This window comes from Dermochelys coriacea, chromosome 1 (assembly GCF_009764565.3).
Source record: "Dermochelys coriacea isolate rDerCor1 chromosome 1, rDerCor1.pri.v4, whole genome shotgun sequence".
NCBI lineage: Eukaryota > Metazoa > Chordata > Testudines > Dermochelyidae > Dermochelys > Dermochelys coriacea.
In genome coordinates this window covers 211,860,286-211,873,586 of record NC_050068.2, presented here as the reverse complement: position 1 = coordinate 211,873,586, position 13,301 = coordinate 211,860,286, and the positions used below count along the sequence as shown (strand labels likewise).

General features: G+C 47.3%; 1 protein-coding gene across 10 annotated transcripts in view; it reads left to right on the top strand.

Annotated features, from left to right (window-relative positions):
• Positions 1–13,301, top strand: part of LOC119851571 (rap1 GTPase-activating protein 1) — a 56,875-nt gene that overhangs the window by 18,164 nt on the left and 25,410 nt on the right. For 4 of the 10 annotated variants that reach the window (XM_038391624.2, XM_043513256.1, XM_038391637.2 and 1 more), the window contains exons 5-15: positions 878–916; positions 1,011–1,202; positions 3,014–3,117; positions 4,118–4,196; positions 4,774–4,827; positions 4,921–5,004; positions 5,839–5,939; positions 6,899–7,028; positions 7,632–7,787; positions 10,586–10,657; positions 13,177–13,263. In XM_038391624.2, coding sequence (XP_038247552.1) covers positions 878–916; positions 1,011–1,202; positions 3,014–3,117; positions 4,118–4,196; positions 4,774–4,827; positions 4,921–5,004; positions 5,839–5,939; positions 6,899–7,028; positions 7,632–7,787; positions 10,586–10,657; positions 13,177–13,263 — 1,098 coding nt within the window. The remainder of the gene's footprint in view (positions 1–877; positions 917–1,010; positions 1,203–3,013; positions 3,118–4,117; positions 4,197–4,773; positions 4,828–4,920; positions 5,005–5,838; positions 5,940–6,898; positions 7,029–7,631; positions 7,788–10,585; positions 10,658–13,176; positions 13,264–13,301) is intronic. The other 6 variants (XM_043513280.1, XM_043513274.1, XM_043513270.1 and 3 more) reach the window with 3 other exon arrangements.

Here is a 13,301-nt window from a genome sequence, read left to right as displayed (position 1 = left end):
AACCCTCTTACACAGCCACAGCAGCCCCTGCAGTTGTGGATCAGCCACCCTCACGGTCAGAAAATGGAGCCTCACTGCACTGGGGCCCTGTCTTATGGTGTCGGAGGAAAGATGGGGAGAAGGTTCAGTGTTCCTAGCATTGTGAGAATGGGCTTCTAGCAGGCATCTACCTCTACTGTTCCATGGCACAGAGCCCCCTTAGTATCAGCATACTCACTCATTTGGTAATAGTGCTGTTCAGAGAGCAGGAGTAGAGCTGCCCTATCTGGGAGCTGGGTCACTCTTCTAATCAGAGATTACAGGCTCTCCAAATGGTGAGTGAAAAAGTCCTTCCCCACCTCACAGAGCATCCTCAGAGCCTCAACTACACCCTGGAGTGTAGCTTTGACCATCTGCAGGCTGGTTTAAGTGACACCCCTCATGCTCCCAGAATGCAGGAGTGATACCAGTGCACTCTGTTCTACCCTACTTGCATAAACACTGTCCCCCATCCCCAGGCGTCCCTGTGTGCTGTCCCTTTATGCAGCAACATGTCACTAATCCAACACTCTTCTCAGCATGGGACAAGGGACTAAGGCTGTCAGGCCACACATGGCTTAATTTGCCTCAATCTGGCTCAGAATTTGATTACTCTGTTTTTCCCTCACTGTGCCCTGTGCAGCTGGGGCAGGGGAGTGGAATCTGGCCCCTGGAGTTTATTTGCTGACATTTTTGTGTGTTATAATGCTGTGTGCTGTGAAATGCACCCTAACCTAGATACTCTAAAGAAGTAGGGGTGGATGGGGAGGAGTGGCGGTGGAGGACAAGCAGCCTGGGTCACCAAGTGAAGATGGTACTTTAAAGGCTCCCTCAGTTCTGTAGTCCCTTGTGATTTCAGAGAGAAGAGGAGTATATCCCATACCCCAGCATCCATGAGGTGAGTCACAGCTGGCTCTGCTCTGCTCAGTCTCTTCCTCTACCTCAGTAATGTTATTTGCCTCACAAAGCAATGCCTCTGTCTCTTGGGATAGGTGTTACAGAAAGGGTGGCCATACCCCCTCATTATCCTACCCCAGTTCGGGGGCTACTGGATTGAAGGAACCTGCCACAGCCTCCCCAGCTCGACCTCAGCTCTGCCTGACCTGCCTTCCCCCTGCAGCAGTAAAGTGAAGCTAGAATGCGACCCCACGGCCAAGCTGTACCGCAAGCACTTCTTGGGGAAGGTAAGGGGGAACCCCATAGCCTTCCATTCCACTCCATGGCTATACTGTATCCCAAGGGCCTCCTGACGGATGTTGCGGTGACTTCACACACACACACCCCACCCAGATCCCACACCTCCCCAGTGCCAAAAATAATTAAATAAGATGTGTCCCACTACATACCCAGCAATGTGCTACTTCGAGTAACAGCTACATCGGGGTGCCCCTTTGCACCTTCTGTAGTGTCCTGTGTGCTAAAGAAGAGAGAGGTCTCAGATCTGATGACTATAAAGGGGATCTTTTGCTGAGACTTATGGACACAGATAGACCTTGGGAGATGGAAGGGAAACAACTGTAGTGAATCATGGTGGCCACCACATACAGACACTCAGCTGGACATGGGGATCAAACCCAGGCCCTTCAGCACAAAATGTAGAAGGCCCTGCCAGCTGAGCTAAAGGATAAACCCTAGTAGCTCTCAGTAACAGATTGTTATAGCGAGAGAGATAATTGCATGCACTAAGCGAATGTATTACACAAGCTTGGGGCCAACTACTCCTTGATCTTGCCATTTCCAGCTATGACAGGTATGGGAACACATGGAAGTAGAGACCAGCCTCCAGGTGAGGTTCAAAGCATGGGCATTTATTAGCTGTCCCACAGGCTCCACCTGAACTGGCTCCTCTGGGGTGCTGGGCAGTCACCACATGGATCTCACAATCATGCTGACCAATTCACAATCAGTTGTCAACAAAACCATGATCTGTTCTGGAGACCAGATGCCTAAACCAGAGTTGGCTCACCTTATTTCAACAGACTACACCTTGCAGTACAAGCCCACAGACAGGGGGAAAAATGTGTGCATCTGGTCTCCACTGCAGAAGAGGCCTCACTGAGGCAGAAGTCAAATTCATCTGGTGTTTGACACCAGAGACAAGGTCAGTGTAGGAATGATATTAGTGTACAGACCCAGCACCAGAGGTTTCTTGTCTGAACGAAAGGAGATGTTGTGCTGAATTTGATTCTGGAGACTGAAATTTATTATCTTGGGAGTCTTTCGAAGTGCCGGGTATGCCACCACTAACCCCATATCTGTTAGGGTAACCAGGGAATTTTTCCAGAGCCACCCACGTAGCCAGATACATGCTGGATCTGATCTTTGGCTTAGCTGTAGATGACACTGCTAGCCTGATATGACCTTTATCCTCCCCCCTCCAAGCAGCAATAAGAGTTTTCCCCTCTTCTCATGTGGGATGACTCGTCCGGTATAGCAGAGACTCATAGACACAATGAGTTTGCAAAATGTGCAAGAGTGGAGTATTGCACAACTGTAGGAACCATCTGAAGTGCAGTACTACTGAGTCACTGTATGCTAAGCACTCCCTTCTTCTGCTCAGCCCAACAGATCTCCTTGGGTCACTGCTGAAACATGTATTAGTGAGTTTGGGGTTCAAGATATCTTCACAGTGACCATAACTCCTGTAGTGGATAGCATCAGCAACACTAAGAGCTTGCAGCATATTCACAAGGGAGTTACTGCTTCAGCTCAAAGTGGTAGAGGCCTCTGCTTTTGGTGCTGTGCAGCCCAGGTTCTACCCTCACAGGGGACCTGGGAAGGAGGAAGCTATGCTCCAGGGATAGCTCTATCTTGTCCTGAATAGCTCTATCATGTTCGCAGCCTAGTCAGGGCAATGTGAGATGATGAGGATGGTGGGAAAGACACCCAATGGTGAAGGGGTATCTTCTCGGGGACTATGGGAGATTGACAATATCCTAGTTATAATCTGGTGGGTACCTTGTGGGAGTGAGCTTCTCTGACTTCTTGTTTTTAGGAGCATCAGAACTTTTACTCCAATGACACAACCTTGGGCTACCTGATCCTTTCTGTGAAGTATGAGCAGATTGAGAGGCAGGACAACTTGCACCTGCTGCTGAGGTAACAGCACCCAGCATGGAAACATATGTACCTTGCTCTGTCTCCCACCTTTCCAGGAAGTCTTTCTGTGTGGACTTTGTGACCTAATGTCATTGTCCCAGGAATGGTTGCAGGGAAACCCCTGACTGGGGAAGCCCTTTTTCCTTCTGGCTCATCTTCGAACATTCATCTTTCTTTACTCCCAGCTGTTATCCTCAGGAAGTTGATGGCTGCAGGGCAGCCAGGAGTGGGGAGGGGTCAGAAAGAGAATTTCTGGTGTGTCTGTCCCATTGCAGATGGGGAATCAGAGTGAAAGGATAAGCAGAAATCTTACATAAAAAGGGGGGAATCTAAAAGCCCTCTGAGTTGTACCAGGGAATATTTTCATTGAGCACAGACACACACATAGGAAAGTGCTGGTGGCTGGTTGGAAGAGACTCTGGTTCTATGCATCACCCCTTCTTAATGGGACTCTGGCATACTGTTGGCAAGCCAGCTAAAGCCAGATAGAAGGGAGTTATGATGCCTGATCTATGAGGATGACCTCAGGGCTAGTGCAGTTAGTTTTGTATATGGGAGTAATGGGTTTGAATCCCATTGTTGTCCCAAAATATTCCCTTCTGTGTTGATGAAGCAGCACGTGGATTTCCTTTGCAATATACTTAACTGTTGTTTAAAACAAAAAAGGTCTCTAAGGAGTGATGCAGATACATGTAGCTGCCTAACCAGCTCTGTTTTCTTTCTGCTCAATTAATACCAAGCACTGGGCTACAGGAACCCTAAACAGTGTCCATCTTCCAGTGACATTAGGCACTAGTGCTAAGCTAGAGTCTATGAAACATGTACAACCCTTTTGGGAGCTAATTAACCCTTTAGTTGCTGGACCAGAATATTATGCAAGAACAATATTCCCTCCCTAAGAAGAGATCTGGAGGTGCGGCAGGAGTCACATTAAGCAGCCAGAGATGTTGTTTGCATTTCCCTTTGTCATTTGTTCTCATCTTTTTTCGGTTTGTGGCAGGACTCGAACCGGTACCAAACATGACCTGATCCCCATTTCCTGCCTGAATGAGTTCCCCAATGCAGTCCAGATGGCAAAGGTGAGACCCTAACTGAGTACATTTTCTTTCACACACTCATGGTATGTCTACTCTACAATCAGAGGTGTGAGTGCAGCATCTGTAGACATAACCGAGCAGGCTTTGATCTAACTAGATTGAATAACAATAGCAGTGAAGCCACAGGCTATCCAAGCCCACCTGGGACCTACATATTTGAGTGGCTAACCTGTGCTGCCACAACTTCATTGCTGTTATATAATCTAGATAGATCACAGCTAGCTCGGGTATGTCTAGACAGGCTGCAGTCACACTTCTGCTTGCAGTGTAGACATACCCTTTGTCTGTCTCTGCTTAACTCTCACTCTTCAGCTTCCTTTCTCACTTCTCTCTCACCTGTCTTTTCCCTTCTTCTCCAGTCTTTTGGCCCTTTCTCATCTATCTTTTCTCCTCACTTTGCCTTAGATTTTCTTACCAAGAGACTCATGCAAGATGATTATAAAGCAATACCCACCTCACCTTCCTCCTGCCTGTAGCGAGTCAGGGTACAGGAAGGGGAGTCACAGCCCCCAACAGTGGTAATCAATCACCACTTTTCCTTCTTTCTCTCTCTTGGCAGCTGCTATGTGAAGACGTGAATGTTGACCGATTCTTTCCTGTCCTCTACCCCAAGGTATGTTTACAGTAGCTTCCCACCTGCCTATCCCTCTGATGACAGGGGCTGCTGGTGGGATTGACCGAGACTTTATGCTTTCCGCCCTTCCAGGCTTCCCAGCTCATTGTTGCCTTTGATGAACATGTCATAAGCAATAACTTCAAATTTGGGGTCATCTACCAGAAAGCTGGGCAGGTGAGAGGTCTCTGCACTCCATAACCAAACACCCTCAGGCCCAAACACACCAGATCACATTTCTCAACCCCAACCCTATAGAAGGCAATTTAAGCCAACCTGGGGCCAAGGATTTTTTTCATTCTCTTGTCACTCTGAGTCTTGGGGGCTTCTCTCCCCATATCCCCCTGTCAATGTGGCCAAACCTAGTGCCCTCCTCTGGATCCAAGGATTCATTCCCTGCAATTTCAGCCCTAGAGAATTCCAGTTTCTCTTTGCTGTTTATGAGCCCCAGTCCCATTCTAGTGAGAACAGGTCCTAGTGGTGCCAAGCACTGGTACTATGTATCATTTTCTGTCCTAATGTCTGCTCTCCTTGCTGCAACATCAGTCCACCTCAACTGGGAGACTGTGCCCCCTGCAGGCATTGACCTTCTCTGTCATATTGGTTCTGGGGACCCCTTGGTGCTGTCAATGCACCTGGACCCATGAGATCTTCTTCCTTGTGGACCCAAGGAAGCCCTCTGAGTCCTAGAAACTTCTCTCTCCTCTGCACTGTCCACAGGGAGAGTACCCCCTGCTGGCACCAGAGTGAGATTCGCATTCTTCATGTTCTCAGTGCTGGAGGACAGGCCTTGTTTTATTTCAAGGAAAAGGAGACAATTTTCCATTATATACAGGGGGGTAGGGTTTTGGACCCCACTGAGGTGGGAGGATGTAGACTCTGTGTGTGAGAAGGGAAGTGAACCTTCCCCAGATCAGTTTTCTCTTTTCCTCCTCTCCAGACCCCAGGAGAAGTGAGAGTGTGTATGGGAAATAATCTCCTCTGCTTATTATCTCTCCTCTCCCCTTCCAGACCACAGAGGAAGAAGTCTTCAGAAACACTGAAGAGAGTCTGGGCTTCCTGGAGTTCCTGGAGTTCCTTGGAGACAGGATCCAGCTGCAGGATTTCCATGGGTAAGTAGGGGACAGCATGGGAATGACCAATCAGCACAGCACAGGGACTGCAATCAGACACAATTAAGGTACGAAGCACAGACTTGGGGAGCCCAAAGTAGACCCATGTGTCTTCAGCTCCAAAAATCACAAAGCAGGTCTCCTTCTGCTGGCAGGCCAAATCCTCTTTGTAGGTCCATCTGTTAGAGGGCCATATCCCTGATCCAGACACTACATTATGGGTTGGATTTTCAAAAGAAGTCAGCCCCCATTTAAGCTAAATAGAGCTCCAGCTGTGCATCCTGCAGGGCATTCCCAGAATGGCTTGGCCTATCATTTCCCCTGGGATCCTGTTGGAATCCTATTCACAGCTGGTGCTGTGAATTTACATGTCTCAGTATCCAATCTGATTTGCAGGCTCTGGCTTTCTCCAATAGGCAGTGTTTGGGATTGTGTCTCATGCCTGGGAGCTGGGCTGAATAGTTGGGGATTTCTCATGGGAGATTCTTGGGGCTCTTTCCTGGGATGCTTTTCTCCCAAATGTTAAGCTGTGTGTAACTGACAGCAGCTAGGACTGTCCCACAAGGATCAACAGAGAATGACAGAGCATTGACCATATCCACACTATCCTGTGCTGCTTTGAGGTGCCAGTGGGCATTGGTAAGCCTTGGTTCTTACCATCTGCTTCTGTGGGGCACCCCATGCACTCCACATTTCTCAGCTGGAGATGTTTCCCCTGAGAGTGGCAGGGATGATTGCTCCTCCAAAGCCACCTGGCTTGACAGGAATAGGTGCCTCTCTAGTTCTCAGTGGAGAGAGGATGATGCCAACAGGATTTTCGTGCAGCTCTAGTGTAGCTACTGCATTGATTTTTAGGGTGTGTTGTGCCCTTCAACCACTGAGCTCTTAAACCTGTCTCTGATGACAACCTTACTGGTGTCTACTTTCTTCCCCCCACCACATGGTACCAATGCGTTCAGGTTCCGAGGAGGCTTGGATGTCACAAGGGGTCAAACTGGCACTGAATCAGTCTATACCAATTTCCGGGGCAAGGAGATCATGTTCCATGTATCTACGAAGCTGCCATTCACAGAGGGAGATGCCCAGCAGGTACCATAAGGGGAGGCACCGAGTGATTTGGGAGGATGGGAGAGTGAACTGGTGGATGGGGCTAGGGACTGGGTGGGTGTTGGAGTAGGCAGTGGTTAGGGATGGGTGTAGATTAGTGACTGGGGTTGGGTTTCCAGCTGGGGGTGTGGGTTGGGAATGCTGGATGAGTTGGTGGCTGGGGAAGGAATTTCCCCTCTTATTGACAGGTTTCAGAGTAGCAGCCATGTTAAACTTCCCCATGTTATTTCTCCCCCCCCACTCCACCCCCCACTGTTCGTCAGATATTCTTATTAACTGCTGGAAATAGCCTACCTTGCTTGTCAGCATGAAAGGTTTTCCTCCTTTCCCCCCCCTGCTGCTGGTGATGGCTTATCTTAAGTGATCACTCTCCTTACAGTGTGTATGATAAACCCATTGTTTCATGTTCTCTGTGTGTGTATATCAATCTCCCCTCTGTATTTTCCACCAAATGCATCCGATGAAGTGAGCTGTAGCTCACAAAAGCTTATGCTCTAATAAATTTGTTAGTCTCTAAGGTGCCACAAGTACTCCTTTTCTTTTTCCCCTCTTATTGGTTTTCCTCATCTCACTTGCTCCCTCAAGCTGCAGCGGAAGCGTCACATTGGGAACGACATTGTGGCCATTGTCTTCCAGGATGAAAACACTCCCTTTGTCCCTGACATGATAGCATCTAATTTCCTGCATGCCTATGTGGTGGTACAGCTTGCTCACGGTTCCATTGGGGAGACTCTCTACAAGGTAAACACAGCCAATGGGCCCCTGTTTGGTCAGGGATCCCCTTGCTGGTGGTTAGTCAAACTCCTGCCCCTTGCCTGGAATGCAGACCCTTCCTCCAGCTTTTGGGGAGGCAGGAATTCAACTAGACATCATTCCAACTGCTTTATCAATAACAGTCACCATTATGAACACGCACCCAGTCCCAGGGCCCCACATCAGCTACTCAGTCAGCAATTTGGGCAGGGACAGATTTCCAATTAGGCACAGTAGGCATGTGCCTATGGGCACCAGCATTCTAGGGGTGTGTGGGGAGGGTTGCCAAGTAGGTGATCTTCTAGCCCAATTGGGCTATTTTTAGTTGTCTGTTGCCAGGGTTTTTTAGCAAGTGCGAGTTGCAGTATTTTGGGCTATTTTACTGCCCGACTGCTGCTGGCTGCATTGCTCTGGAGTTCTTAGGAGGGAGGGAGCCTCCAGATCTGCCCCGTCTGCTGCTGAGATGCCCCACAAGCCGCTTGTCTCATGTCATGCCCCCTCTCCTTAGGTAGCATTTGCAGCGTGTGCAGAATTCTTGTCCAAGGGAGGCAGAATTTGTTTTCTGCAGAAAATGTGCTTTTGCCCACCAGAGGCCGCAGTGGCACCAGAACAGCGTGAGCTGGCTGAGGCTGACCGGTCTGGCAGGCACTGGCAAACACCTAGCAAGCGGGTGGTGGGTGCATTTTTCCTTCAAGTGAAAAGTGACAGACACAACAGCCTTCTTGGAGCCAGGTTAGGAGGCAGAGCAGGCCATACGGGCTGCTGGGGGCTCACCGGGCCACATGGGGATGGGGGAGGGAGGCTCCAGGCAGGGCCACATAGGGAGGCAGGGGGGGTACTGAAGATGCTGTGCCTGGGGTGTTTCAGGTGTAAATCCAGCCCTGGATCCAGGGCCACCACCCTGGGCTCTTGTTGACCCTTCTATGTTGCGCAAGGCAGACTCACAGTGGCCACATTCTCAGGCTGCTCCCTGCGCAGTCAAGCTCATACTCTTAGCCTGCACAGGCAGCAGTCATTGCATGCACAGCCCCTACAGTTCCTTCTCCAATCTTTTATATTTGCTACCGGTGCAACCGCTGCTGGAATACTGTGTCTAGTGCTGGTGTCTACAATTCACAAAGGCTGTTGACACATTGGAGAGGGCTCAGAGAAGAGCCATGAGAATAGTCAAAGGACTGGAAAACCTGCTTTATAGAGGTAGATTGAGCTCCTCAAGACTATTTAGTATAACAGAGAGAAGGTCAGCGCAGTCCCTACCCATACGCAAAGTACGCAGCTGCTTAGGGCACCAGGTGCCCTGCGTGCTGCTCCAGCCCCTGCCCCGCCTCTTCCCCATGGCTTCCACCCCAGCCCTGCCCCCACTCCACTCCTTCCCCAAAGCCTCTGCTCAGCCCCGCCCCTGTTCCGCCCCAGCCCCACCCCCACTCCCCTGAGGACTGCAGCAGGGCCGGGCCTGCACTCACCAGCGGCGGGAAGAGCAGCAACCTGACCCCAGCCGTGCTGCCGGTGAGTGCTGGGGGGCGGTTCCTCCCTGTCCCCCAAGCCAGCCCCGCCCTCCCAGCGGAGGCCTGCCCCCTACACACATACACATAGGGGTGCTGTGTATGGCACAGAATAGCTAGGGACGGCCCTAGAGAAGGTTAAGGGGTGATTTGATCACATTCTATAGGTGCCTACATGAGGAACAGCAATTCAGTTAGAGGGTTCTTCAGTCTAGCAGAGAAAGCTCTAACGAGATCCAGTGCCTAGAAGATAAAGCCAAACACATTCATTTTGGAAATAAGATGCAAATTTTGAACAATTGTGGTAATTAACCATTGGAAGAACTTACCAGAGTTGTGGTGGATTCTCCGATGAAGTGAGCTGTAGCTCACGAAAGCTTATGCTCTAATAAATTTGTTAGTCTCTAAGGTGCCACAAGTACTCCTTTCCTTCCTGCTATGTCTGTGTGTAATACCTGGCTCTGCTACAGATTTCCTTTGTGATCTTGGATGAGTCGCTGCTGAATGTGTCTCCTTCAGTTCTCCAACTGTATAATGGGAATAAGAATAATGCTGCCCCATATTTCAAGGATACATTAATTTAATGATTGTAAGGTACTCAGCTATGGTAATGAAGGCCATATGTGTATGTATGTATGTAAAAAAAATGCTGGATATATATAAACTGGATATATATTACAGTAGCACTCCTATGTTAGAAACTAATTGGAGATTGAGGAGTTCATTAAATTGAATATCTCAATACTTCAGCAGATATAGTGCATAACTTTCAGTCTGGTGCACTGCATCACTTTCTTTTTGTCCTTTAAACTACAGTAAAGTGATTTCCATTGCATTGAAGGCATCAGGATATGAAAGGATGTTGACTTGTTCTTCATTGACATCACTTTTGTTACATAATATTCTTTTCCCCCCATTGGGGAAAATGATTTGGATAAGTGGTTGTTCAGAAGACTGGTATTCATAAAATTGAAGTTCTTCTGTGATATAATAATATATTATTTAGATATAAACTTGGGATTTAGCTGGCATAGAACCATCTGCTGACTACACTACAGACTACATGCAGTGGAGAAGTATTGCCTTTGATTTATTTGAAATGCATTTGCCCTTAATTAAATCAGGTGCCCCTTAGTTTTGTATTATGGGACTGATTCACATCGCCTGATGTTTTCAGGGTCCACGACTTCTGTTTCCGCTCTTATACAAGCTTATCACTGTGAGAGGATGTGGCATTCTGGTTCTTGTTATGATGTTGAAGTGGTTTCTTCTGTATTTTTTTAGGTTTCAGTAACAGCTCGAGATGACGTCCCCTTCTTTGGACCCCCTCTCCCAAATCCAGCCATATTTAAAGAGGTTTGTGTCTCTAAGTCCTCTAAGCAAGCGATTCAGGGATCAGGTGTGTGGTTTACACACCCTGTGACGGGTTGGATTACAGAAACCCCCTTGGGGTTGCCAACTAATGTGCCAAGACTACTTCTGCCCCTGCTTTCCTGCCCTGTCAGCTTGGGACTCCAGAGTCCTGCCTGGTTTGAGCCAGACCCGCTAGCCTGCTGCAAACCTGGACCCAGGTCTGAACCATGTCCCCTAACAGCTGTAGGCTTAATTGAAAGCAGCTTAAGAAGTGTTCCTGTCTTTAACACTCAGATGCCCAACTCCCAACGGGGTCCAAACCCCAAATAAATCTGTTTTACTCTGTATAAAGCTTATACAGAGTAAACTCATACATTGTTCGCCCTCTAGAATACTGATAGAGAGGTATGCACAGCTGTTTGCCCCCCCCCCGGTATTAATACATACTCTGGGTTAATTAATAAGTAAAAAGTGATTTTATTAAATACATAAAGTAGGATTTAAGTGGTTCCGAGTAATAGCAGACAGAACAAAGCGAAACACCAAGCAAAATAAAACAAAACACACAAGTCTATACCTAATACAGTAAGAACACTGAATACAGATAAAACCTCACCTTCAGAGGTGTTCCAGTAAGCTTCCTTTTACAGACTAGCGTCCTTCTAGTCTGGGTCCAGCAATCACTCACATCCCCTGTAGTTACTGTCCTTTTTCCAGTTTCTTTCCAGTGTCCTTGGGGATGGAGATGCTATCTCTTGAGCCAGATGAAGACAAAATGGAGGGGTCTCCCACGGGCTTAAATAGACTTTCTCTTGTGAGTGGAGACCCCCTCCTTTCTCCTATGCAAAGTCCAGCTCCAAGATGGAGTTTTGGAGTCACATGGGCAAGTCACATGTCCATGCATGACTCAGTTTTTACAGGCAGCAGCCATTGCCCACATGCTATCTTGACTGTCTCCAGGAAGACTTCTTATGTGGATTGGAGCCTTCCAAGATCCATTGTTCATTAATGACAGGTTTCAGAGTAGCAGCCGTGTTAGTCTGTATTCGCAAAAAGAAAAGGAGTACTTGTGGCACCTTAGAGACTAACAAATTTATTAGAGCATAAGCTTTCGTGAGCTACAGCTCACTTCATCGGATGCATTTGGTGGAAAAAACAGAGGAGAGATTTATATACACACACACAGAGAACATGAAACAATGGGTTTATCAACAGACTCCAACGAGAGACTGCTGAATTGGAATTAATTTGCAAACTGGATACAATTAACTTAGGCTTGAATAGAGACTGGGAATGGATGAGTCATTACACAAAGTAAAACTATTTCCCCATGGTATTTCTCCCTCCCACCCCACCCCCCACTGTTCCTCTGATATTCTTGTTAACTGCTGGAATTAGCCTACCTGCTTGTCACCATGAAAGGTTTTCCTCCTTCCCCCCCCTGCTGTTGGTGATGGCTTATCTTAAGTGATCACTCTCCTTACAGTGTGTATGATAAACCCATTGTTTCATGTTCTCTGTGTGTGTGTATATAAATCTCTACTCTGTTTTTTCCACCAAATGCATCCGATGAAGTGAGCTGTAGCTCACGAAAGCTTATGCTCTAATAAATTTGTTAGTCTCTAAGGTGCCACAAGTACTCCTTTTCACTGTAAGGAGAGTGATCACTTAAGATAGCAGCAGGGGGGGGAAAGGAGGAAAACCTTTCATGGTGACAAGCAGGTAGGCTAATTCCAGCAGTTAACAAGAATATCAGAGGAACAGTGGGGGGTGGGGTGGGAGGGAGAAATACCATGGGGAAATAGTTTTACTTTGTGTAATGACTCATCCATTCCCAGTCTCTATTCAAGCCTAAGTTAATTGTATCCAGTTTGCAAATTAGTTCCAATTCAGCAGTCTCTCGTTGGAGTCTGTTTTTGAAGCTTTTTTGTTGAAGTATAGCCACTCTTAGGTCTGTGATCGAGTGACCAGAGAGATTGAAGTGTTCTCCAACTGGTTTTTGAATGTTATAATTCTTGACGTCTGATTTGTGTCCATTCATTCTTTTACGTAGAGACTGTCCAGTTTGGCCAATGTACATGGCAGAGGGGCATTGTTCATTAAGTGTTTCTTGATGGGGCACTTAATTTGCACATTCCTTTCTCAAGAAGCTGACCAAATGCTTTACAAAGGCTACTTAAAAATCAAGCAAGGACACAGCCAATATTCATAACTTTGAATAGAAAAATGATACATGCATACAAATAGGATGAATAGATTCAGTAGATCATAACCTTTACAGAGATATGTTACATGGCATATGTAGCATAAAACATATTCCAGTTATGTCATATATGTACATTCATAAGCATATTTCCATAAAGCCTTATGGGGTGCACCATCACACACCCCTTCACCTCTAGGTTGCTGTTTCCAATTTGATTCCAGGATTGGGTTGGATAACCCTGGGGGTTAAGGAAATATATATCCAGAGCCTTTTCTAGGTTACCTTTTCCAATTTAGACTTCCTTTTTTTCCCACAGGGTTCAGAGTTTCGTGAATTCCTCTTGGCTAAACTAATCAATGCTGAGTACAGCTGCTACCGGGCTGAAAAGTTTGCCAAACTAGAGGTGGGTCTGTGTATGTGAGTGTTCACATTAATATTTAA